The sequence below is a fragment of the Protomyctophum bolini genome, assembly GCF_963924005.1.
Source record: "Protomyctophum bolini genome assembly, chromosome: 11".
Classification (NCBI taxonomy): domain Eukaryota; kingdom Metazoa; phylum Chordata; class Actinopteri; order Myctophiformes; family Myctophidae; genus Protomyctophum; species Protomyctophum bolini.
In genome coordinates, this window is record NC_137872.1 from 12460418 (window position 1) to 12487219 (window position 26802).

Sequence of the window (26802 nt, forward strand, 5' to 3'; positions counted from 1 at the left end):
TGGCATGTCTCTCTGAGTGCTCAATCAGGTCACGTGAAGTCGGTCAGGGGTGGCACAGACGTCTCCTCTGATGGTCGGCCTAATCTGCCAGACGTGCACTAGACCCTGAGGGTATCCCCCCAATGTACTGTACTTTACTGTACTGTACAGTACTGTAGCCTACAGACTGATACAGGAGAGGGCCATGGCAAAGATGCTGTCACCCCCAGCAGCACATGCTCATGTTAACCACTTAAAATATATTTTATTTTGATATTGAGGGTAGATACCACCAGACAATACAACTTGTTGGTCTCCTTGTGACAAGAGGTATTGTGTGATTTTTAAAACAAAAAAATATTATTATGATCTTCCTGCAATCTTGTTGACAAAAATAGACAGCAATACACTACTCATTATATTACATACGCTACATCAATGCCCAATTTTACGCTTGTAACACAGAAAATATTTAAATCATGGCTATCTTGAAGTGCAAGCTAAAGCTTTGTCTCTATCCACTGCCTTCTTAAATGTAATAACTAGTGGAACTGGAGAGAGAGAGAAAAACTAAGAAAACACAGAGTTTCCTGGACTGGATGGTCCATCTGGGCTCCAAACAGGAACACCTCCCCCTTCAAACTGGAAGAGCCGAACTCTGCTACCCTCCCAATGAAACCTCTCGCTATTTCCCTGTGCTCTCTCTTTCCCAATTATTACCGTATTGAAAGTCCTCTTAAATTCAAGCATGAACATATTTTTGTCCCCTCGGGTGAAGCCCATGTGGTTGTCTCCTCTTTCTTGGAGATGGGCAGAACCTTCCAAGAATTAGGTTCATTTTAAAACACAGCCTTAACTTATAGGCCATGACAACTGTGCTTCGAGGCAGAGCGCAGAGAAAACAAACAGTGTCTGGACGTATGTATGTAGCCCAGGGGCCAGTCACTGTTGGATCATGAGTTTATGTATTCAAGCCCATCCCCTACCGTGAGGTAATGCGGGAAATGCGTTTGTCCAGGTGGAGCTTTAAGGGTCTGCTGCGTTCAGGGGACATGCACTAAGGTGTCCAGTTACTCTCGCTGTGAGGTGAGAGGTTGTCATCTGGTCTATGTACCGTGCTGCACCAGACTGGATCAATCTGGATTGGATATGGAGTGGGTTGTGTTGATTGCCTAATAGCGTAATAAGTGATGTGCACCACAGACAAATTGGTGTATGTCCAAATGTACATATAGTCTATGTACGGTACAGTATACAAGCCTACTTATGTACGTGCAAGTGCAACTATATGTTTATACTACGTGATGTATACGTATGCACTATGTAATACGTATACGTACTGTACATAATTATATATACATATGTGTGTACTGTACAGTATACGTGTATGTATGAACAATGAATGTATCTGTATGTATACGTATGTAATATGTAGCCATGCATGTATATAACCTACTCTGTACACTCAAGAGAACTAAAAACCAAAGACCAATTCTTGGTATGTGCTAAGCGTACTAAGCCAATAAATCTGTTATATTTTGAGTATTCCCCATACACTTTATTATCTGTATTATTATTATTCGTTTTATTATTATTATCCGTGGCCTTGGTTTATAACCTTCAGATATTGAGCTTCAAAGTTTTCACATTCCATAGGGTCTAATGGTTAAAAATATTGTTTTGTGAATAAATCTTCACACCGCCGTTAAAATGTTTTATGCCCCCCAAAGCGAATAAATACATAAATGGCTGTGCTCTGCTATATTTTTGAGGTGCTATGTCCAGCTTTGAAGGTTTGTGTAAACACAAACATTTTCTTAACACAAACATTGAATGCCATTGACAATGAATGGCCAGTTTTGTGTGTTTGCCCCTCACTTCACACGGGTGTGATTTTTGAGGGGCGCTAGCCCCTCCTATATTCATCTATTAGTGTAGATTTTTGTCTTACACAAGCATGATGATGATTGTTTTATATCCAAAGTATGAAATAAGGTTAAAGTGGTTCAAATCATTTTGATGCTATTAACTCATTATACTTTGGACCCGCTGGAATCCAGACCCATTGGACCCCATGCACTTTGAGAACCACTGATCTGGAACCATATGGTATATTTTCTTTTTGTTTTCTTTTGTGTTTTTCTTCTTTTGTTTTAGTTTTTGCCCCTCCCCACCCATGCCATGACCTTGCTTACCTTATACCATTCATTATTGAGTGTCATGTCCTTCACATTATGTCTTTGATTATCTTTTTTCCCTGGTTTTATCTGGAACATTGTTGAACTTTGTTTAAAAACAGGGAACTGAGATGGAAACATTTATTCAATGGAGATGGAGTTGTCCATGAATAAACATCAATTAATTAATTAAACCATCTGCTCATTCTTGACCACTGGAGTAATGCACACAGGAAGTGAGACCCCCTCCTTTGCTGTTGAGACAGGAATGCATGCTATAATTGAAACCGTGTGTGTTGTAGGCGCGCGTGTTGTAGAAACAAGCTGCGTGCGTGCGTGACGTCACTGACGTGTGTGCGCGCGCGCGCGCGTGTGTGTGTGCAGTGTGCACGCAGCCATGCATGTGCGTGTGCGTGTGTTTGTGTGTGTGTGTGTGTGTGTGTGTGTGTTTGGTGAAATTGGCCAGTGATGGCTTACATTGGAAAGAAATTAAGAATGCCACTATAGGGCTTATATGTATGGGCCATACATTCATTAACTAGGCCTATATAATTTCTCAAAATACATATTGGTTTATGTTATGTGTTATGGTGATGCTTTATAGATGACAACAGACAGTCATTGTGCCAACTGTGTTACTCACAAGGGTCACTGTAGTGTAGGCTAGCCAAGGGTCACTGTACCATGCTCATGCTGTAGTGTAGGCCGCTATAGGCTATAGCCTACATATTAGTCACAGTCATGTATAGGCTATGTTATGGACGGTGTCTTCATCCTGTGCTGCATTAGTCCATGTGTCCATGACTACCTATTGATTTTAAATGTTCTAATATGAGAAATAAGGTAAAATAAACATGAAATAAACATGGGGCGACATATCCGTGCTTTGGGGCGAGATATCCACGCTGTGGGGCGAGATATCCGGACGCTCAGAGAGATTTTTAGCTGTAGGCCTACTATATTTTTACCTGTACTTTGAGATTTTTCCTGTACTTTTAAACAGAGAGAGGGGGGAGGTAAATTGTCTAGTTATAGTGAGAGTTGAGGGGGCCCAAGGGGGGTCAACTCATTATCAGCCTCTTTTGTTTGAGTGTGCTGGGTCGATGCCACTAAATCTTACAAATGCGCATAATTATGCTGAAATTGTAGGCCAAGCTTAATCTTGATATTTCCCAGCAATGAGTGAAAATGATTTTACACTAGGCCTAATCCACGAACCTACTACTGTGTAGGCCTATATGCAGAAATGTTTGGGAGAAAGGAAGGTGATCTTGACATTTGCCAATTGCCAGTGAATGAAAATGATTTCAATTATCGCCAAATTGTGTCACGTGCGTGCGAGGCTGATGTGTGATTGTTGTCGCTGCTGAGGCGGGTCGAATGATGACGCGCAACAGAGGCTGTCTACAGTTTCTAGTGGAGCTGGGATGGGGCAGCCTGATGTCCCTCAGTCCCTACGCCTACCTACCTAACGACAACATTGACGTCCGCTGTGGAAAAAGGACGCCGCTCATTTGCATGAGACAACGCTTCTGACGAGAGACTGCCGTGTGATTCAAGCCTAAATGGCCAGAGTATTCTCCAAAGCAGACGCTGCCCGTGAGGAGACAACCTATACGGATGCGCTCTGAAAATTAAAACGCGCATTGCATTTGCATTGAATTTAAGCTTGTTCGTTCGTGCAACGGAACTACGGAAGTTTCTCTGACAGTAATAATTACGGGTTTTATTTGGAATCGCCATCAGTTATGGACGAGGACAATCAAGGTAGGACTCACGCAAATCATTCATACACTCACAGAGATCATATTAATTCGTTTTATAGTACATATCATATGATAATTGATTGCCTACTTATTGGATGCTGCAATAATCATAATAATGTGCCGTTCTGGGTTCTTGCGCAATTTCTATCAATAATTTCATGATGGATGGAGTTGCAAGCAATAGTTTTATAGCAGCAAGTATAGCATCTCCGGCAAACAGTATCACTATCACAACCCTATACTTTAGATTTCGTCGTACGACCGTGGTGACGGAGTATAGTTTATGAATCAAGCATATAATCTTTCCCACCTCTAGTTAACAGCATACCGTATGCTGGAAATAAATGACTGCTCTGAAGTGACCTCTTCCAGTCTTCCTTATGGATGGACAGTCGACAGTGGCCGGTTATGCGTTTGGTTCGTGGTTTCAGGAGTGACCATGCAGTGACCAGTGTATGAGTCGAGAGACCGTCTTGTGTTTCCTGTGTGTGCTAGAAGTGTGTGGCTATTGGTGCTGAATGTAGTCTATGGATTGACCTACATATGGGTGTTGAAAAGAATCAACTATGCTGGAGCGAATAGGGATTATGACTGAACTTTAGTCATCATCCCTGGCTGTCCCTACCCAGCAGTCACTGGAGATAATATTAGTGCCTTATTATTATAGGAACGGTGAGCCCTGAGCCACAAGTGCTCCCTTGGCTTAACCCTAAATCATATTTTGTTTAATCTTTCATAGACTATATGAATCAGGCTTGGTGTGTCAGTCAGCTCAGGGCTGCTTCCAACTTCCACATATAGCCCAACAGGTCTTCCACACTTTTAGCCAAGTATTTCTAATTAATTTATTGACTGATCTGATGCATAGTGTATCTGAATAGTGTATCATAATCTGGCACACAGGTCCGTGTTTGCAGTGTAGCCTAGTTATGTCTGAATACTCATTATGAAACCAACAAGCTGAATGCCTTCTTAATAGTATTCTGCCATAAACTAAATCATGAGCGTGAAATAGACCTAATTGTATCACAGATATTCCTCCGGAAATGACATACCCATACTTCTTTCAGACTCGGCTATATAGTCTATATGTTGTACGGATGTGGACTGGATGGTGTGTGGGCACAAAGCTCTCATTGTTTCTGTTTGAGACCACGGCGCTGGCCCAGCCTCCAGCGGTGGCACACATCACTGTCGCCTCATAGACGGACATATGGTCCTGTGATGCCAACCACAGATACATGACAACAGCCAGGAGGGAACACACACACACGCACGCACGCACGCACGCACGCACGCACGCACGCACAAACATGCATGGCTGTCTGCATGCATGTACGCTGACATTAACAGCAGACAGTGCCCCCCCCATGGCACTGTCTGCAGTGGAGACAGACAGATAGATAGGAGGTTGTGTGTGTGTGTGTGTGTGTGTGTGTGTGTGTGTCACTGCTTTATGCCAGCGCTTGGTGGCACTAAACAGCATCCTGCATGTATTTTGCACGGACGGCTGAAGAGCTGTGTTTGAACTTGTGTTGGTAACGTGGATGGAGATTAGCATCATCAGAACACCGTCCCGTCTCCCCCTTCACACACACACGCACACACACACAATTCGGGAGAGTGTGATTGTGCCGCTTGGGATTTCAGGCATGGATCCACTCAATGATACTGTCTGTGACATGGTGGGCTTGGGGCTGGCCGACAAGGTTCCCGCTGTGCTCCACTGATGCGCTTCCACTGCCACTGCCACGCACGCACACACACACACACACACACACACACACACACACACACACACACACACACACACACACACACACACACACACACACACACCCCACAGAGGAGGCCAGAAAGTGGTAGACAGAATGAGAGAGAGATAGAGGTATCGACGGATGACGGAGAGAGTGTGAAAGACAGATGAAATATGTGTGTTCTGGAAGAGAGTCAGTTGTAGTAGGAGAGCTGTGTCTGAGAGAGAGAGAGAGGGGAGAGGGAGAGAGAGATACAGTGAGGGAGAGAGAGAGGAGGGGGGAGAAGCAAGGTAACATGCCAGAGTGATGGCAGAGATTCAGAACGACAGCGGTTGGAGAATGGCCAAAGAGGTACATGGATGAGGGGAAGGGAGAGAGGAAGGGGTGGACCAAATATTCTTCTTGAATCAATTCCCCATGTCTATTACAGGAGTTACTCTCAATAAAGGTTTGTCTGTTCTGTCATGAAGAACTCACTGAGGAGCCCAGTGGTCTGTCGAAGGTGTGTGTGTGTGTGTGTGTGTGTGTGTGTGTGTGTGTGTGTGTGTGTGTGTGTGTGTCTGTCAAAAACGAGGCTGTGGTAATCCATCTGACATGCCTGACAGTCAGCAATACAATGCATTCTGCAATGGGATAGATACATGGCTGCTCACTGGACAATGAATGGAACAGGCAGAACACACACAGCTCTCCAATCACTGGACAGCTCTTCTTATTGGTACTGTAGGCAGCACCAGTACACTCTTTGCTTGGCACATTGTCATTTTGAGTGGCCGTAGGGTAAAGGACAAAGACTCAACAATTGACTGTCCATATTGAGACAAATTATACCACCAGCATCCCTCTACTTTGCATGTTTAGTTTGTCACATGACAGTGTTCCACTGTCTATATATAGAGGATTCATATGAAACTGGATGAGTGATAACCATATGGTATGAATCAGTCTTTATGCTACACGCACTCTGGTTGCACAGCGGCTGGTGTGTTTGGCCACAGGCCGCCCTGTTTACAGCAAAAACCAGCCATTTTACTTGGCAGCTCAATGTGTGTTTGTATGTGTCGGTGTGGTCTGCAGGCCAGCTGAGGCGCAGAGAGATTTGTGCAAGGTTTCTTATGTGTGTGTGTGTGTGTGTGTGTGTGTGTGTGTGTGTGTGTGTGTGTGTGCCAGGGGTGCTCCAAACATTTTGTGTAGCTACCGCAGGCTGAGGTCATTGTTGTCAAGTAACTTTCTGGTACACTCGCTGAGGTTTTGTGTTGATATTTTGGTCTTTGCGGTAGATTCGGTGCTGCCATATTTCCACCTTCTCAAGTGGATGAAAGAGTGATGTCTTCAAGTGTTGATCATGATTCAGTGACTGAACGAGTGCCAAACATTTTAGACCAGGCATAGCATAGCATACAGTACATACTGTACATAGCACACTGCTGAAGCCTGATTTATACTTTGTTGTACCAGCGGTGTCAAGCGCAACCGCTGTACAGCAGATTATATACATTAATAGTTACTTCTCTCTACTATCAGTACACACAACTGATATCAGATCTTTAAATTCTTTAAAGATTGATCTGTGCTTCTCTGAATGTTTTGAAGCAAGTGTAAATGAAGCCTTTTTCAAGGTCTTCCAAAAGTAGTAATTTTGTAAAAGTATTTATCCAGGAATATACACATGCATGCATGCTCGCAGCGCACACACACAGCGCACACACGCAGTGCACACACACACACACACACACACACACACACACACACACACACACACACACACTGAGTAAACTGAGACGTTTATTCCTTTGCTGAAATCACTGTCAACCAGTTCCTCAAAAGCCTTATAAAACAACAGCTGCGTATATTCGTAGGAGAATAATTAATTGGGCTAATCTTGCTTTCTTAATGGACCTCTGTTTCATTTGTATGCGCCTCCCAGGCTCCCATGTCCCGTTAACAGTTGTTAAATTGTTAACAGTTAAGGGCCATCTACAGTCTGTTGAATGTCATGTTGATCGTTACACATCGAATGTGACGTCAGTCTTGTATCATTCATCGAATCACTCTGAAAGTGATCTCAACAACAATATTGTTCACCACTGCCATCATAGTTGTGGTGTGGACTTTAGATTGGATCTCAATTAGTCCCATACATTTCTCTCATTCAAGAAGTCACAGGAGGCTGATGTGTGAATGTGTATGATGTATGTGTATGTATGTACTATGTACGGTACCTTACTAATACCAGTAACAGCTCAATTAACACTGTACCTCTGTCTTCTTAGCCTAGCTAGAGTGTTTAACCCTTCCACCTTTGTCTGTCTGTCTGTCTGTCTGTCTGTCTGCCTGTCTGTCTGTCTGTCTGTCTGTCTGTGTCTCTCTCTCTCTATCTCTCTCCCTCCCTCTCTCTGCTGTCTCTCTGCCTCAGTGGGCTCAGTGTGACTCACCTCTGTGAAGACTGAAGAGTATAAACGTATTCTCTGTTTTGACTGTTGTGTGGTCTCTGCACCATCATGCACTGCTGGCCATGCATGGACAGGCCAGCTTTAGCAGTGTGTGTGTGTGCGTGTGCGTGTGCGCGTGCGAGCGAGCGACATCTGATACCGGCATGTTTCATTTTTTTATGAACAGATCAATAAACACAGATGACTCTAGTAGAGGTTAAATTCCATCAGGATGTTCCTTCCTTTCAGACACAAAATGCTACCGGTGTCTGGCAGCGGCGAGCCGATTAGGTTACAGTAGGTTACATAGTACACTTGCACGTGGCCTCGTCCCATCATTGCTTAAAGCTTTCACCCCAAGAGATTACAGGATAAACCGACCCACTTGGAAGTTGATTGCAGGACGACCCGACACGCATGGATGTGAACTGTTTGCCTCCGTGACTGGATTTAGGATTTGGACAGTCAATAAGTGGACTGCTTGCTTCAGATCTATGTTGAGATGAAGTGATGGCTGCACATGGGACTGCACAGTTCCAAATCCTCTTGGACCTGCACTCTGTTTTCACAGCTGTAAAGGAAAGATGTGATGAGAGGTTCTTTTATAAGGGACTGTGATGTAGGTGGCAAGAGTGTGAACATGCGTGTGGAGCAGAAGGGTCCCAGTGTTTTGGTAGAAAGCATGCAAGGGTTTTTCAATAAAGTACACGATTCCTCTAAAGCCTATAGTTTCCTCTTGCTGCACATTAAACGTTGTACGGCTGGAGGAAAATAAAATAAAGATTAGAAACAGACTTGGTAGACTTTGACTTGTCGGGGGTGGTGGTGTGTTATATTGGGGTGGCGGAGGCAAGAGGGAAACTGAGTGAAGCTATTTTTCTTCTCTTTGGAAGGAAAAGTGAGAGCGTGCTAAAGGTCCCAGGAGTCTTAAGTCATGTGCTGAAATGAATATCAGGCAAAGAGCCTGCTCCACTCTGGCCTATGCTTGTGTCCATGGCTTCCATCTGTATCTGTGCATGTGTGCGTGCGTGCGTGCGACAGAGGCCTCCCTGAACGGTATGAGGAGGCTGGGTAGACTGGGCAGGAAAGGGCAGGGTTGGAACAATTATGTAAGGGCTACTAGATTGGTAAACCTGCTGAAGATGCAGGAAAAAGGTGCTCCCCTCCTCTCTCTTTGTCCGCCAGTACGTCCAGTCCCTCACTCAGAAAACTCACAACAAACTCCCCAAACCCCTAGTTTCCTCTGCTATTCAAAGTGTATACAGAGATACATCAGTATTTTATCCACATTAACCCTAGCATCCCTATATTCTGGGGCTGGGCATGTCGTTGTAATAGGCAAACATTCTGCAAAAATAGCACATCTACAAGCTCACAGCATGTTGCAGCATGGCGCATTATGAGCTTGTAGATCAGGTATTTTCGGCAAACCTGCAAAGAGATTTTCTAGAGGGAAGAAAGGAAGGGACATACTTCTTTATACATTCATGAAGACGCTGCCCTTCACATTTTCTTTAAGATGATTGATGATGCTATAGTATCCATAGCAATAAACATCATCGGGTCCCCCATAAAAATAGGTGGCTGTGAGAGCGTGAGTTAACATGGAAGTAGGATGCTCATGACCTATCTACCTCAAATATCAATGCTCTGAAGCACAAGTGTGGTTTTGAGCAGAGATATACAATGAGACTCAGAGACAGAGAGGGAGAGAGAGTGCTACTACAGTACACTTCTGTTGTACATTATCTTCTATACCATGAACAACAGGCGTGACCCCTATTGGGTGACCATGCTGAATGGTACTCGAGTTAAATCGTTAAAGTACTAAAAGTAGAAAGTACCCATTGTGCAGAATGTCCCATTTCAAATTTTCAAATCAGTTCTTCAAATGTATACAAATACTTTGAAAATAGCAGATCTACAAGCTCACAATGTGTCGCATAGCCAAGCATTGTGAGCTTATAGATCGGCTATTTTCAAATGGCCAAAATGTATATACCGGTATGGCTGAAGTGGTTACTGTATGTTTAGTAATACAGTAATAATCAAAATCTACAAAGTAACTAGTAAATAAAGATTTCAAATAATTGTAAAAGTACTGGAAATTGGAAACAGTCAAGTAAATTACAAATACCTCAAAATTGTACAGTACTTAAGTTAAGTAAATGGACACCACTGGGTTGCAGCTTTAACACAATTTATTAATGTGATTCCTTCCTATATGGCATGAGGTCATGCAGACGTGTTGATGGCTCGCCGTTACATTACCGTTCTTTCTTCCAAGTGCCCTTTGATAGTCAGCAAACTACTTAAGTCTTTCCTCCAGAGTACCACAATATTAAAAAAAAAAAATCGGCGTTTCTTTCGTTTCAATATTTTCAGTCCATTTGCCCCGGTCCAGTTAGACCTCGCACATATGTGTGTCTATTGTCTAACATCTGGACAGCCTCCAGTCTCCATCACCACCCCTCCCTCCCTCCCTCCCTCCAACACACATATGTAGGCCTACAGCAGGGATCGTGGTAGATTTATTTAATGATGTAATGCAGACGTCATCATTTAAAACGATGAATTACAGAATCGAGATAAGACAAGACAAACTTAAAAAAGAAGACAGCAAAAAACAGAAAACTCAAACCCCCCACCCCCCATCCCAACCCCAGAAAGGTAAAGTTAGAAGGGATTTGTGGCACTGTGTGGCGTTATGCTGGGGCCAGTGTGTCAGTGAACCACTAAAGCCACGTGCTCTGGACAAACCACAACATATTTGCAAACGGGCATGTTTATCCCTTCTTCTTCTTATTTATTTTTCTTGCTGTAAGATGCAGCATCATGCAAAATGTATTCTAGATTCTGAGCATAGAGGGGCTTTGAGCTGTGACGGCCGGTACTGCACAGTAAAATCCTGCGTGTTTATTCATCGATTTGTAACTCAGAGAGATCCATTTGTGACCCTCTCGGTCAAGTTGGTTACAGTAGGAGGAACCTTGCACACAGCAACCTTTTCCCTGTTTTACCTTTGCTTCCTTTGTCTTGAGGAACCTAAACAAAAGTATTGTGCAGCCTCTTATGTACTCCCACACAAGATGTAACAATAAATAATAATAATAATCTTGAATTAACACTCTGGATTTTACAATGTGTTGACATAAATAAACTCTTTTCTCACTCAGACACAATTGTGTACCATTCAGCAGGAGGCCGGATAATTATGTCAGCATGAGTGTATACGTTTATGAGTGTGTTTGGCTGTCTCTGTCTGTTTGTATATGTCTGTTTGCAGGTGTTTAACTGTGTTTGTATATGGAAAGGAAACAGAAGGATGAAGAGAGAGAAACAGATTTAGAGGGGGGGGGGGGAGGGGGGGAATGGCACAGATCCAGATACGTGTGTAAGACAAGTCAAAGGCTTAATTCTTTACTTTGCTTTACGATGGTGATTAATTATGCATCATGCTTGCCAACAATCAGTTGTTTTCAGTTATCATTCATACAATGATAAGCATAAGTAATTTAGTGAATAAAATATTATTTTAACCAATCTGTATGTAACACAATATAACGTTGCTGTTGGGAGCACCACCTAACTCGGGTTTTAGATTTTTGCATAAATCAGTGTTATTGCACACCCTTGGTTAAAAAATATTGAACCAATGAAAAGTAGTAAAAAGTGCTTTGGAGAAGTTCGGACCAAACCTCTTAACTCCATTGGACCCTCAACCTGTCCGCTAAGAAGCACCTAAGTGTGGTGGCTGGAGGTCTTCTATTGAGACATTTAGATCTATTTAGGGCAGTCAGGAGTCAGGACCACTACTGGTTGGCAAGAGGTACTGCTACTACCGCATGAAGCTCAAAGCATAATATATCCTACCCAAACAGGCTTTTAGTTTCCGTCATAGCACACTAATAGAAATGTGCATAGGCGCCCGCTTGGGACACCAGGGTTCAAACCCCTTGTTGGGACATACGGTACATCTTGCAGATTGCAGCTTTAAACCTGAGAGGACAGTGGATTTCCTCGGTTACACAGTGCATAGCAGGATGAGCGTTGCTTAAAGTAGGTTAGTGATGCAGGGTTCGGCCCAGCTGTGCATACCTCACGTTTACGCACTCCCACTATTTATTGTGTGTGGAGGCGTACATGTGTATAAGAATAATTCAGCGTGTATGTGTGTGTATGTGTGGGCGGGTGCACGCATGTGTTCATGCACATGGCTCGTGCACTTCAGTTTGTGTTTGAGCGTACGCACAAACGTGAGCTCACACGGAGGATTAGTGTGGTCCGTGAGCCCTCTCCATTCACAGACAAATGGAGGGGATCAAGTGGGGAGGGATACGGATGACAGTTAGTGGATTATAGGTCAGGGGCGCGGGCTGCTGGCTGTCACTTCCCTATTGTAGCCGCCTAGCCGGGAAACCCGTACATGCACACGTGCACGCAGCCACGCACGCGCGCGCACACACACACGTAAACAGGATACAAACATGACAAACACAGCCGAGGAAGAGAAAAGTGTGGGAAGAGAGATATACCATCCCTTGTGTGTTTATCTTTATTCCCGACAGCGTAACAGTTCTCTGGTTTGTGATTGGTCACGGTGTGTAACCAGAGTTTTTGCCTCGCCACTCGTTTTCAAGGGCCTTTTCCAATGCCATGACCTCAGAGTCGCACTACATTGTTTGGTTTTGGGTGCGAAGAGAGCAGTGAGAGATGGGATGTGTTGTCGGGGAGCGTGAAATAGGATGTGAATGGCCCTGAGGATACATTGTTTGAGCCTTCGCAGACAGACCTGGTCAGGGTGACAGCTTCAAGAAATGGTCCAGGAGGCCATCAGTAACCAGACCCTTTCCCCAGGACTGGACTCGTGGAATGGGAGCATAGATGTACAGTAAAGTAGTACCCGACCAATGCCAGATCTTTGGATGTTTCACTACAGCCTACCATGTTTTGACATTTTGTTTAAAAAAAAGAAAAAAGTGCACAAATGCAGATATACATTTATCGGTCAGGCTCTAATCTCAACTACCCATCTTTCTCTCCCACTGTTTCTATCCCTCTGTCTTTGGGTTTGTCTGTCTCTTTCTCCTCTTCTTTCTGTCTTTCGGTATCTTTCTGTCTTTGTATGTCTGACTGTCTCTGTCTCTCTCATGATGCATCAATGTCATTGCACTCCGAGACAATGATTGGCTATGATTTATAAGTGCATTAAGTGGGTTGTGACCACGGTAAAGCACGAGCACAGACAGCCCCCAGCCACACTAAACAAAGTGGGCCTGGGGGTATTTAGACGGTCAGGCATTCACACTCATTCATTCTCTTCACACATAACTGCTTCTTTGACCTCTGTCGCACATTGCATTCTGTTTCTTTTTTTTAATCCAATGTTTGCTTTTGTTCGGAAAAACAAAAACGGAGACAGAAATAAAAATCTATAAATTAATTAGCCTCCTTGCCACTGTCTATATGGTCCGTAGAGAGCTCCAAATAAACAATATAAAAATAAAAAAAACGAAATGAAAGGGGGGGACTGTGGTGGCTGCCATACCTCCATAACGCCACACACATTGTATTTCCATAGTCACAGGGGACCATGCATGCAAACGTTTGCACTTTAGGTTGTGGTACATTGACAGTGCAGGTGTCGGAGGACCTGCCCTGCCCTGTGGGTGGTCTACATGGGTTCACTTCTGAAAGGCAATGCCTTTAAGGCAATGCTCAGCCGAACCTGAGGGGCTTTTATGCAGATGAGATCAAACCCACACTGACTTCATTGACGTCATTAATCTTGACTAGGGTGGACCTTAAATCCCTAAACCCAAAGTAATGGCAAGTGATTATTGTCCTCCCTCGGGCTAAAGTCAATCTACAATATTGAAAGCATCAGCAGCCCTCCACTCTTCCACAGTCGAGAGGATATGTGGCTGTCATATGCCTTTAAGCTGCCAGAAGGCCTTAGAAGTGTACATGTCTCATATGTTAAGCGACCGGATTTCCTACACTCTGCCTCTGACCCCTTGTGTGCCAAAGACCTTCTATTTTACCTATGAGGAAATGGTGCTCTTGCAGCCATTCAAATAACTGAAATGGCAAACACAGTGGCAGCTTTTTCATCTGCCTGGAACCATCTGAAGAGGAAGTTCAGGATGGTATTCCTGTTGGCCTTGACTATCATGTCTGCTCTGTTGCTGTTTTAATATACCTTGCATATCACTCTGCATCTGTATGGTATTGAAATCGTAGCTGACTTATGACACCTGATTTGACTGTTATCAGCGCATTGAATAGCAGCACACATCAGGCCAAATATATGGGCTACTAATAGTATGCAAAAAAAGGCCCGTAATCAGGCTTGTGCATATCAATAAGCATATCAAGATGTGTTTATTAAGTAGAACTAACTCAATTAGCTCAATAAGCTCAATTGTAGCCTATTATTTAGCAACTCTATTTACAACTCCACTTTGGAAATGGATATAAATACAAGAATACTGGCTGATTTGTACTGTATGTTCTTCACAAGAAGAACTAATGGGAATTGTTGTTTTTAAATTCATTGATCTATTCCCTATAATTAGACTTTTGGTGCCATCGGAATTTAAAATTTGTATTGTTAAATAGTACTTCCTCTTTCCAACAATAGCTCAATATATTGTAAACTATAACACACTATTATCTGGAAAATATCTAAGGACTAACCAGTGAACAAAATAAATTAAAGTTATTATAAATGCTGCTGTTTAATATTTTGCTAATGTCATTGGTCATTCATTGCTAAATGTTTGGTAGCTGCGACAGAGTATTCTACTTGAACCTGAATTAGCCGTACTACTTGAACCTGAATTACTCCGTTGCAGCAAATGCAATGCAAACAATTAAATGGTCATTGTTTGCATTGTTTAAACATACGTGGCTAAGGAAAGAGTAAACAGGCTTTTGGGTTAGTATGTAAATATAAGTAGTACATTGCTGCTGGCCCACTAGATTTGACTGATAACAGTCTAATCTGAAAACAAACAGTCAAATCTGGTGCTTATAAAAGACTTGCAAGCAATGTTGTAAGCGTTTGAGATATCGGACTCAATTTGAGGAGGTTGGGATTTCATGCTAATCAGTGTGGAAATCTGTCCAATATGAGAATTGATTGAGAACTTTACCATTGATTTTATCATTTGTCCTTAAGCCTTGGTTGTGTCACTACTTGGTGCATTCAATTGGTGATGTTATGCATCTGACTTTTTACTGCAATAGTAAGGTTTTCTGCTCTTGATGAAAGCCATAATGTAGAGTTAGTATATTATTATGCCTGATGACATTTGTTGTACTTAAAGTGAGAGAGCTGTAAAAAGGAATCTGTGCTGCCGAACACTTCTGAACTTAATTTTGTTACACCCTTACACAGAAATAATAAAATAGTGATAGTCATTCTTCTTCTATTTTTCTTTATGTGAACCTGAGGACAGGTTATTTCCATGACTATTGCCCCAGGTTTTCTTTTAAGAATATTATGCACAGACATGATTTCTCTCAGCTGTCACTAAGGTGTTCCTGGGTTCACCATATAAAGAAGGAAAGGACAAGTATGAATTCCATCTGGCAGATTCATTTCACAATGGGTCATGTGTCTTCTTTTATTTTATTCCCTCCCAGTGTGTTTATGGTACATACCATGGGATAGAACGTTTCTCTTCCTTCTTTACATTGCCCTGGGGTGCACACAAAACAAGCCCCTTTAGCCGTGTACTGTGGTGTGGGTGATGCCTGAATTAAGCAGTTATACCTGGCCTGAGTCAAACTAATTAGACTCAGAGATAGGTGTGACTGCACACCTGCTGTGCATCATTAATGCACACATAATAAATAAGATATCCCCACACACGAGAGAGACCATGCCTCTGTCAGGACAAGTTCTCCTCCACATCTTAATTTTCATGTGACTGTCTACTCCACATTACGGTTACAACTAAGGCATGGCAAACATTGTGTGATGTTATTTGGAAATATGAATAAGTTAATATGTTGAAGGAACGTGTCATGACAGAGGCTCTCTCCGTCCAACAGATGTGTGGCCACACCTAGTCTAATTACTGTACTTTGACTCAGGCAAGGTTTGACTACTTAATTCAGCCATCACCCACCCCACAAGACTATATAACAAGACAGTACTGTAAATAACACAAGTTAAGTCTGAATAAAAAACGGGTTCAAGACAAGTAAATGTCAAGTAAAAAAATGAAGCATCACAACACACCAAATTGCATTGAATCCAGAGCAGTTAATGTGCTCCTCTGAGCTGTGAGAGACAGACTGGCATCATGCATTCTCTCTGCCTGCAGCTTTATTCTCATCTTATACCGTATGTGGAGTAGAGTGGCCTGTCTTATGGCTTATGGGCATTCTGCAGAATGCTGAGTTTAATTCTGAGTTTAATTCATTACATGAAAACATGTCTTAACTGTTCAAGAACAACATTTTCCCTCAACACTTGAATACTAGTGGGTCAGCTCAGCTGAGAAGCTTTCCGTTAGTTTTTCAGCTGAGGTACAACCTTGGCAGATTTCCAAACCATTTCCAAACCATTTCCAAGTTGAAAATGTGAACTCAAGTTGAAAATACGACATATTGGCAATTAATTCATCAACTTAAACCACTTAAACCTTATAGACTGGGATTCTAAAGTCGGGTCCCACAGGGTCTATAGCCTATAGCACCGTCCTTTTTTTTCTTCTACGCCAAATATTGCCAGCAATCCTAATCTTCAAGCTCGACAGTGCTATTTCGGACAAAATGTTTGCCTATTATTCTGACATACCCAGAATAGGGACTCTAGGGTTAATGTATTAAGTAAATATCTATACATCATTATCATTGCTTAGCCCAGCAAGTAGTTTTTCTACCTTTCCCATGTCTGTATGTTGAAAGGCAAAAAAATGATAGAATTTGTTAAATTATTTTGGGAATTTGGGTATTAAATTATATACCCATTTCTTTTCCTAATTTATAAACGTTATCTGCAAAATGATAATTGAAATATTTTGCGGTGGCCTTTGCTTTTGTTAAGAAAACCACATTAACCTCAATGACAGAAGGTGCATTATTCTTGGCTCTACCCAATATTTCATTCAGGGGTTTCCAAAGTTTGATACAATTCTTACTCTCCTGAATTCTGTTTTAATAATTAATATGCTTTCCTCTTCTTTGTGTTTAACTTTATAACTTATTCTCCCTCGCTCAAGTCAGTTCCTTTAGTATATATTGTATTCTCTTTTATGCATATTGTTCATCAATCCATGATTATTTTTTAGTTGGTTGTCTTAAAGAGACATGCTGAATATTTTAGTAAATAACTTGAGGGCTTTTCCACCTCATTTAACACTTGGTTTCACTCAACAGTCCATCTATAGTCTAGTATACAATGTCTCTAACAAAGGTATTTTCACAAAATGTTCTATTGTATGACCTCTTATACAGTACTTTAGGACCATGTTAAGGATTGTTTTTTTTTTACTAAATATTATGATAAAAAAAACACATAGGGACTGACACTGCAGCACAATTCCTTGTTATTAGTAAATGTGTGGTCAAAACAGGTTGCAGATGTTTTCCCAGCATAATGGCAATACACTCTAGTTGACTTGTTCACCATCTGAGTTAGATTACAAGTGAATGCAGTGCTATTCTACAGATTCATGCCCTCAATGGGCATGAATCCGACCTGACCTCAACCACCATGATTAAAACCAGAGAAAGCTAGGGAAGCCCACACACCGTAACTGCCTTTTGCAGATTTTTTAACGTCAACTTGAAGACAAATCCACTCGCCATCTAAAATTAATTTAACAATCGGATCATATTATATGATCCCATAATACTAGTGTGACATGAATAACATATGAAAAAATATCCCCTGGTGAAGGCAGAGTGAAGGCAGAGCTTGCAATGTAACAGACAATTCAATATAGGCTTCTTCATATTGTAACTTGGGAGATGTTGTGCCTGAGTTTCTTTTCTTTCTCACACATATATACCACCCACATATTCTGTTCAGCAAAGTGATCCTTGGTCTTCTGAATGGTATTATTTTAGCGTCGGCCCAGAGGCGAACCCCTGGATCCATACGATACCAGTCGGCTAAAGAGCCAGGCTTGCTATCGAGAACCAATGCAGCACCCCACACTACAGCCTACACCAGCGGTTCCCAAACCTTTTTGGCCATGCACTCCCCGTTACCTCCCGACCTAGCTGATGCACCCCCCCCATGGAAATATAAATTGCATAAGCTATCTAGAGATGTATTATTTATATATTTTCTTTTTATCCACATATATGCACATATGAACCTGAATATGGTATAATAATATTATGCATATATTATATGCAGAATAGGCTATATGCTGCATTACTTGCCATATATTGGCATAATATGTTAATATATTTAAAATAAAACCATAGCACCACCATTAGACATTTCATGTCGGGAACCCCCTAGAAGGCGCTCGCGCACCACAAGGGGTGCACACACCACAGTTTGGGAATCACTGGCCTACACTATGAGCTGTGTAACAAAGTGATCCTTGGTGTTCTTAATGGTGTTATGAGCTATCTCTCTGCCTCCTAATGACTTTTTCCAGCTTATAGGCAACAACAAAAGGCAGCAGTACTGTTACTTGGCAGGAGGATCATCTCTCCATCTCTCTCTCTCTCTCCATATCTCTCTCTCTCTCTGTCTCTGAGTCTGGACTTCTCTTTTCCAGATGTACTGTCTGGAAGGCTCAAACTCAATATAAACAGATCAATCAATACTGCTACTCTCTCCTTGGCCTTGGTGTCTCTGCCGCTGGCAAGCTCTGTTTGTCTGTGCGGGGCCTCCGTATACGACTGGTGACTGGTGAGACTTTCCAGTTATTTCCTGAGCGAGTCACACGTGGGTTGGAGTTAAGGTCATAACTCAAGCAGACCTCATATAGTTTCCGCTAGTAAAATCCTGAGTGTAATTTAATTCAGTTCAGAGTTTTCACTCTACATACGTATACATACTGTACATACCCAGCCGATCATCAAATGTACCTTAGTTACGTCATCAACAGCCAATTGCTGACCACCGAGGACAGGCCTATATAATACATACGCAGCCGACCACAGTACTTGCACGCTCTGCTTGCGCAAGTAACTATATTCAATAGTTATAGTAACTATATTCAATAGTTATAGTAACTATATTCAATAGTTTTGTGTCAGTTTAACAAGAGAGGTGCATAGGATTAAATGGCCTCATCCGGAGGTTAGGCTGCCCCACGATCAGTGATGCATGCCATGGTGGTAGGAGAGGGTGACATTGTGCATGCTGCAGATATTGTTAAGGCAGTAGGGAGCTGTGCTACTTTACGTTGTTGTTACAGCATCTCACTAGTGTTCACTTTACACACAGCATACAGAAAAGTCCTCCTGGCTTAGCTAGGCCAAAGAACACCCACGCGTGCCTGCTTTCAAACTTCTGTGTGTGGGTGTCATTGTGCAATATTTGAGTCTTCTGTCAGCTAGGAGAGCTCTTTGTCTAGACCGATTTTGGATGCAAAGGGTAGTTGCAGAATGCAGTTTTAATGCTCCTATCCGCCTCACCCTTTAGACCAGGAGTTGTCAACCAGTGATTCATTACCCCTAGGGTGCTTGCCTAGGATTTGCAAAATTGTAAGGAAAATAGGATTGCGTTTTTGTTTTCAATATTCTGTATAGAAATGTGGTTTTAATTAATAATTGTAGTAATGAGTCCAAAGTGAGACAGTTGTTCACTACATGTGTAGACTACCTTTTTCAACTGCTAATTAAAAATCACACTTAACTTGGGTGGGGGGCACCACTGGATGAGCGTCACTGCTTAAAGCAAACATTAATAGTCCATAGACTTGGCTGCCACATCATTAATAGTCCATAGACTTTCCTGCCACTTGACGACACCAGTGGGGTCCTGTTTCCTGAAAGACGTTGGAGGGGATAGCGCCGCTCAAAAAAGAAAAATCACTCTCGTGTGAAGTGAGGGGCGCCCCCTGTGGCTGCCACTGCTTACTTTGGCTATTCAAAAAGTGAATGAAACCCTAGCCGCTAGGGTTTCATTCACTTTTTGAATAGCCAAAGTATAAAATATGGATAAAGGTGTTAAAATGATTGTGATACTGTATTAACAAATTTAGCTGGGGACCCCCTGGAACCCCCTTAAGGACCCATGGCGGTCTCCACTTTGAGAACCTCTGCCTTAGACAGTAAACTCCTCACTGTTGACGTAAGAGATGTAAACCAAATTGACCCATAATTAACACTATGCATTATGCACTATGCAGTGCATGTGTAGTAAAGAGAAAGGCTTTACATTGTTTGATTGTTAATACCGTAGCCATCCTCCTTCCTAGATTATGGTCTCTCTCCTTGGGAACGGAGACAGTAGCAGGATGGAGACTGTGATGAGATAAGAGCAGGTCTGCGGCTTTCTGCAGTCGACAGATGGCAGACACACAGATGGCCAGCATGCTTATTGGTCGCACAAAAAGCCAGAAATCAGCTGGTGTATAAAACAAAAAAAATTCTCTGTGTTTGACAGTGGAGGACATTCTATCTAAATTGAAGATCAACAACGATAGTCAAAGCCTGGCACTCAGGCTGATAATTGGGCTAAAGATAAAGAAAAACGGATCCTGCTGCCAGAACCACTAATCTAATTTGTCCAGGGATTGTGAGACAAAATAGACCCATTATGGGGTTTTTAATCTTCAGTGGGAAAAGGGAAGTTTAATTTCAAGTGGAATTGTAGGCTGCAGGCATGAATAAGTCACTGTGACTTTCTGCTTGATGCTGTGAAGAAGGCTTTGAGCTTCCAGTGATTACTTTAGTTTAGGGGATCACAGAGGCACTGGAGAATCACACAGCTGTGTTGCGTTTGATGTGCCCTCTTGATTATTTCATGAAAGGAATATATTGGAATGGATGGATATGCCTCTTCTGACGCGGCAGCTAATATAAGCAACAGGTCACTCTTCTACTGTTATTGACGAAACATTATAGCCAGTTAACCACTTACAGCATGTCCTATATTCTTTGTTGTACAATGAATAGCAAAAAAATGGAAGGTCTACAACTCAACCTGTGAGCTTGTAGATCTGTTATTTTGGCTATTAGAAAAAGTCAACTTCAACCATAATGATACTGATATTGTCTTTATTTTTCACCCACGGCGGAATCCAGTGACAACAACATGTTGTTCAGATCAGGTATAGATGTCTTTAGCAGCCAGGCTGATGGGCTTAGCAGCCTGGGTTCCATCCTGAAGAGACGAGTGGGAAGATGTTCTCCATTTATTTATTTATTTATGTTGACCTCTGTTGTGTTTTATGGTTGTTGACTTCCCCTTATTAAAACTGATGTTTGAGACAGCTAAACTGATATTACCACATTCGTCCATTTCCAGGGCAAGTAGTATATGGACTAAATGGAGAGATTGCATGCTTGAAGCAGAACAAAAAAAGGCATTCATTTGGTGGCAAATCGAAATTATGTCTCACGCTTGACTTGGCCGGTGATGGAAAGTTCTCCGCTGCCATTTGGTTTAGAGGGGAAATATGAGTACTTATAAATCAGGGTGTTTTATGCCCAGTGCTAAATCAATGCTACTAATACCAGAGTCACGAGGGTACAGTGATAAAGTGAGAGGGGTGAGGCTGTGCTGCATAGCATAATCCGTTAAATCTTTATAAATCGGAGGATATAACTTCAAGGTTAGTTGAGATCCTACTGGAAGATTTTGGCTGCTCTGTGCTGTTGTGTGAAGAAAACGAGTATCAATTTGGTTTAATCAAAATGGGGAAAAAAATCCACAAGTCTGTGCTTGTGTAGGCTCTCCTTGCATGAAGCTTTGATGCACTACTAAAGCCATAAGAATCAGCTCTGCAATTAGTACAATAATGTTTTGTCAAACCGATTATCTGCTAAGTTGTATCTCTGAAGTCGGCAGCCTAAGTGCAGCTATAGCCTCATAAAAGTTGTGAATGTGAAACAGAGTGAATGGACCATATTTAATATGGACATCACTCTAGTCATTATGTAGCACTACTGCTGCTGCTGCTGCTGCAGCAGTGTTGCTGATTTGATGTGAAACACAGGCCAAAGTCCCATCATCCCCTCCACAGGCCAGGAGATGAGGGTAATAGATATCCAATATGGCCTTACAAGGGGAGGAAGGAGGGCCCTTTGGTAGTCAGATTTCTTTATTAGGTGTGTTGATGGCAGGGCAGAGAGTTGTCGAGGCAAAACGAAGGTATAACCGACATGTGGTAATGTGTGTTTCTGTGCATACGTGACTCCAAAGTGAGGGGGAGACAAAGGTGCATATACAAGTAAATAGCACAGGGAGAATTTATGGATTTAATAGAAAACAAAGGAATGAAACGAGAATATGGAAGAGATCGAATCAAGAAAAGACAGGGGAAGTGCAGCTTTAGAGGGCTGGTTGGACGAGCCCGGAAGGTTTCAGAATGAGAGGAATGTGGACCATTTCCACACGGCTACAGTCATCTGTCAAAGAGAAAGGCGCTGTCACCGGAGCCGTCAGTGTGCATGCGTGTGTCTGCACGTGTCGCTCCTTTTTACGTATTCATCGCTTGGTGCATACCAGAAAGGTTTGAGTGGGTGTGCAAAGGGAAGGGAACAATTATTACACCAGCCGCCCACAATCCCACCTATACCTGGGAAGGAAACGATTTAGGATCCGCACGCCAGTTCACCAGTACTAATACAGACCATTACAGACAGAAGGAGACAGAAATATGGTGTGTATTTCATGCAATGAAAAGCTTTACAGGCATGACCTGGGTGTGATCGTTCAAAGATGTTAACCATTTTCAACCTGGTTGTCCCTATTTTGGGCATTTAATTGCAGGCAAAACATGTATTATTATTCTTTTAATCTGCGTTGTAGATGGCAAACTCTATTAGTTTGGTGCGATGCATTAGGATTTTGTTGCTCTTAACAGTACAAAGTATAGTGGTTAAAATAATTTTCTACTATACTGCTATATAGTATTGCATTAGTCATACAGGATGTTTTTGTTTCAGTCACTTATCTTAGTTTCACGTAAGAGCTCCTGCATAATGTTAAATTGACAGAGAAGTTGTAGACTGAATTGAATCTTAACATCTTTCCCACAGCCAGATTTGTTTGTCTGTGTGCCACCGACCGAGCGTGACACACTTTTGCAACCTACTTACATCATTTAGAACTCAGCTGGGTTGCACATACTTGCAGCAATTGCAGCAGCACAATGTGGTAGCTGTAGTACTAATTGCTGCTGAATGAGATTCTGTAGTGTAGTGGGAAATGTTGTTGCTGCCCATCACCATCAGCCATGTTTATGTGCGTTGCCATTGTTTTACGGGTGAACTGTGGGCCAGTGGTTGTAATCAGAGCACACATCCTCTCCATTGTCCTGGAGAAAATCTTCAGGAATTCAGGAACTTAAGTGACTTTCGCCGGTTTGTATGCTGCTGTCCGTGGCGACTGCATTCTCTCATCATGATGCAAAAGGATATCATGGGGTTCTTTATAGAACAAATGTACATGGACATACAAAATGAGTGGACAATACTATTACCAGAAACACAAATAGATATCCCTGAATAACAGGTCTGTAAGGGTCCGTTTGGTTCCATTTGAACACTCTCAGAGTTACAGACCAAATAAAACCACTAGTACTAGTTGGACTCCTAATATCCCATAGTGTCATAATAATTAATTGCCATACATATTCTGAAGATGACCTGGAGGCTGACATTCAGTAAGTGTGTATTATGATCAAAATAAGAACATTATAATGGTGTGTAAAACAGAAAATGTGCCACGGACATGCCAAGTCTTTGCCACGGACACATTTGTCCGTGTACGGACATGTTGGTAACCCCTGGTTATCACACTGTCCTATCGACCCCCTGGCCTGCCCTGCCTCAGCACACTCAGTATGCAGTTCCAGCTCCCGAGCCAAGGAGATTGGAAAAGCATGACCATCGATGGGACTTCTGACTTAGTGGTCTGTCAATAGCTGCCCATCCAGCGTATGGTTCAGATCCCAATCTCTCACCTCTATCTCCCAGAGCATCAGTCAGTTGGCTGTCTGGAGTCGGCAGTCGGGACCCAGGTCGTTCCTGCCTAGAATGTCTGCTTGCCTGGGCCTTTCCAAGAATCTCATACTGGCTGGAATGAGGAGCGAGAGTCATGTATTATTCAAGACCCTGAGTGGTTTTCAGACATCATGATGATTGGGATCTGTTGGTTCAATCTGAGAGCTGGTCTGGGCAGCCATGCCCAGAGAGTCAGTCGCCACCACTGCCCTTGTGCCTACAAGCACAAAGGCAGACAGTGTATATCAACCAGAGTATTTGAGATTATATCAGGAGTTCTTCATCCATCAAAGCCTCTGTCATCGATGCCATGAATAATTTGTACGTGATGTATTTTTATTGAGTTGACTCTTGTGACTCAGTGAGGCAAGGCCAGTCTTAAGTGAGCGCCGTATACTATGAATTCACTAGTACAGAGTCAGACCACGCATTCAATGGAACATGGTTTAACATGGTTTAGCATTTATTTAGAAAATAAGTGGAACATGATAGAAATTAGATGCATATGAATGGGGGGGGGGGGAGTGAGGATGAGTGGGAGAATCCGAGGGGCCTGGATGAATGAGTGAGGAGGGGTAGGTGGGGTGGGGGAGTGAGGATGAGAGGTGGGATGAAGTGGCGCTACGGAGGAGGAGAGCTGGAGGGAGTGAGGGGGGAGGATGAAGGTGAAGACTAGGCCCCTGGGGGATAGGTGCTTATTTCCATTGCAGTCCCTTAGTTAAAGTTAGGCTACCCTGAGTGTTTGACCTGGGGTCTGAGTAGCGGGCGTCCTTCTGGTCGTATGAGGACACGCCTCCAATCCGAGACCCCCATCTGGAACCTGAAACTGAAGAACAAGAGTGAGTATGAGGAGTGGGAGGGAGGGAGGGTACGAGATACGAGGCACGAGTGACAGGTGAAACAGACTGGCATATATACTCTTCCCTTGATGGAGATAGGGCGGAGAGCTTGACAGTTGACATGGCAGCGAGGCCTCGGTGAGTGGCGAGGGTGGAGCTGAGATCAGTGACCATGGCAGGTAAATGGTGGAGTTAACTGTAGCTGTGGAGAAGTTGATTGAGCTCGATACCTGAGGCAGGCCTAGGAATGGAATTGGCATGGAATAGGTGGCGGAGGGAACCAACAATCTTATCTTGAAAGCGTGGTCTTCCTCCTGAACATAATGTTGTACCAACTCCATTGAAGTCATTATGATGGACTCTATGAGTTCTTAGACAGAAGTTCTATACTGCTGGGATCATGTACATTAACCATGACCAGACCAGATAACAAACGTTCTCTCAGATGATCTAACATCAAGGCTTTTCTTGAGGCTTATTTATACTGCATCAAATGATCCTGTCAACGATAAAATAGACTAACCCATAACCCATCCTTTCAACTGCAAACTTGTTTGAGATCGGTATGGAGATGCAACACACTAAATTTCATGCACATTTCAATGGACTTTGATTTTAAAGGTCTAGCTAAATTCAAACAATGACCATTAACGATGATTTTAGCCAATAAACACTGACATTATTCAGGAATTTTCTGTAACATTCTAATGACCATGTAGATTAGAAAACTGTAAACAAATGCAAAACAAAATCCATTAACGGAATAATAGTTTGTTTATGTACACTACAGTACATTATACGGTCAAAGCCGGGGCCAGACAATGACATTTATTGATGGTAATGTGGTCCTTTAAGCACTGTTAAAAGCTGTGCTTGATTCAGTCTGACCCTTCATATTCTGACCTCATTGACCTTCTTCCTGACCCCAAGAGGTCACCGCGACCGAGCCACGGTAGGACGAGATTGGAAGACAAAGACGAGGAAAGTGAGGGTGCAAATTCAACGACCACAAGGCCTTTGGAAAAAGTTTGCACTAAGCTTGCACAACAGCAGACTTTGAAGTCCCCCTCCAGACACATTTTAAAGGATCTATTCTAAATATACTTTACCACCATTTATTTTATTTTCAATTCATCTACTTTCTTTTCTCATGTTTGGATTCTTCACCATATAGGAATGCCACAAAATCAATATGTATTCAAGAAGAATAATAGCTCATGTTTGGGGAGAATGTTGGTATTAATGTACCAAAAAAGTAAAAAAATAACAGAAAACACATCTACACAGTTCTCTCATTGAGAATTGAGAAATTCTACATGAATGTGGTGATTTCAGGTTTAACCATTTGCATATTGGACCGTCCATTCATGATGAATGGAGAGATCACACTACACAGTTCAGATGTTGAGGTAGCACAGAGAAGCTCTCTACTGTACATCCAGTGGAAGAATGTGCTCATTCAATGCTCAACGTCCAAAGCAAAATACCTAATTTTAAAGCATTATTATGATGTATTGATTGTTAGGGAAAGCTATAGTCCCCTTCTCCATAAGAAAAGGCTGAGTGATTGGTAATCTATATGCCTATATGCCTGGGGTTAAACATGGAGTATTTGTTTATAGCCATATGGATCTTTTCAGCAGCGCAGGTTTCTACAGGAAGACATATGTTACAGTACTCCACATACTAACCCA

At 42.4% G+C, this 26802-nt stretch overlaps 1 protein-coding gene across 1 annotated transcript in view; it reads left to right on the top strand.

Annotated features, from left to right (window-relative positions):
- Positions 1 to 3584: 3584 nt before the first annotated feature.
- cyth3b (cytohesin 3b) overlaps positions 3585 to 26802 on the top strand; it is a 47351-nt gene continuing 24133 nt past the window's right edge. The window contains exon 1 of the mRNA XM_080776906.1: positions 3585 to 3923. Coding sequence (XP_080633032.1) covers positions 3905 to 3923 — 19 coding nt within the window. The 5' untranslated portion in view covers positions 3585 to 3904. The remainder of the gene's footprint in view (positions 3924 to 26802) is intronic.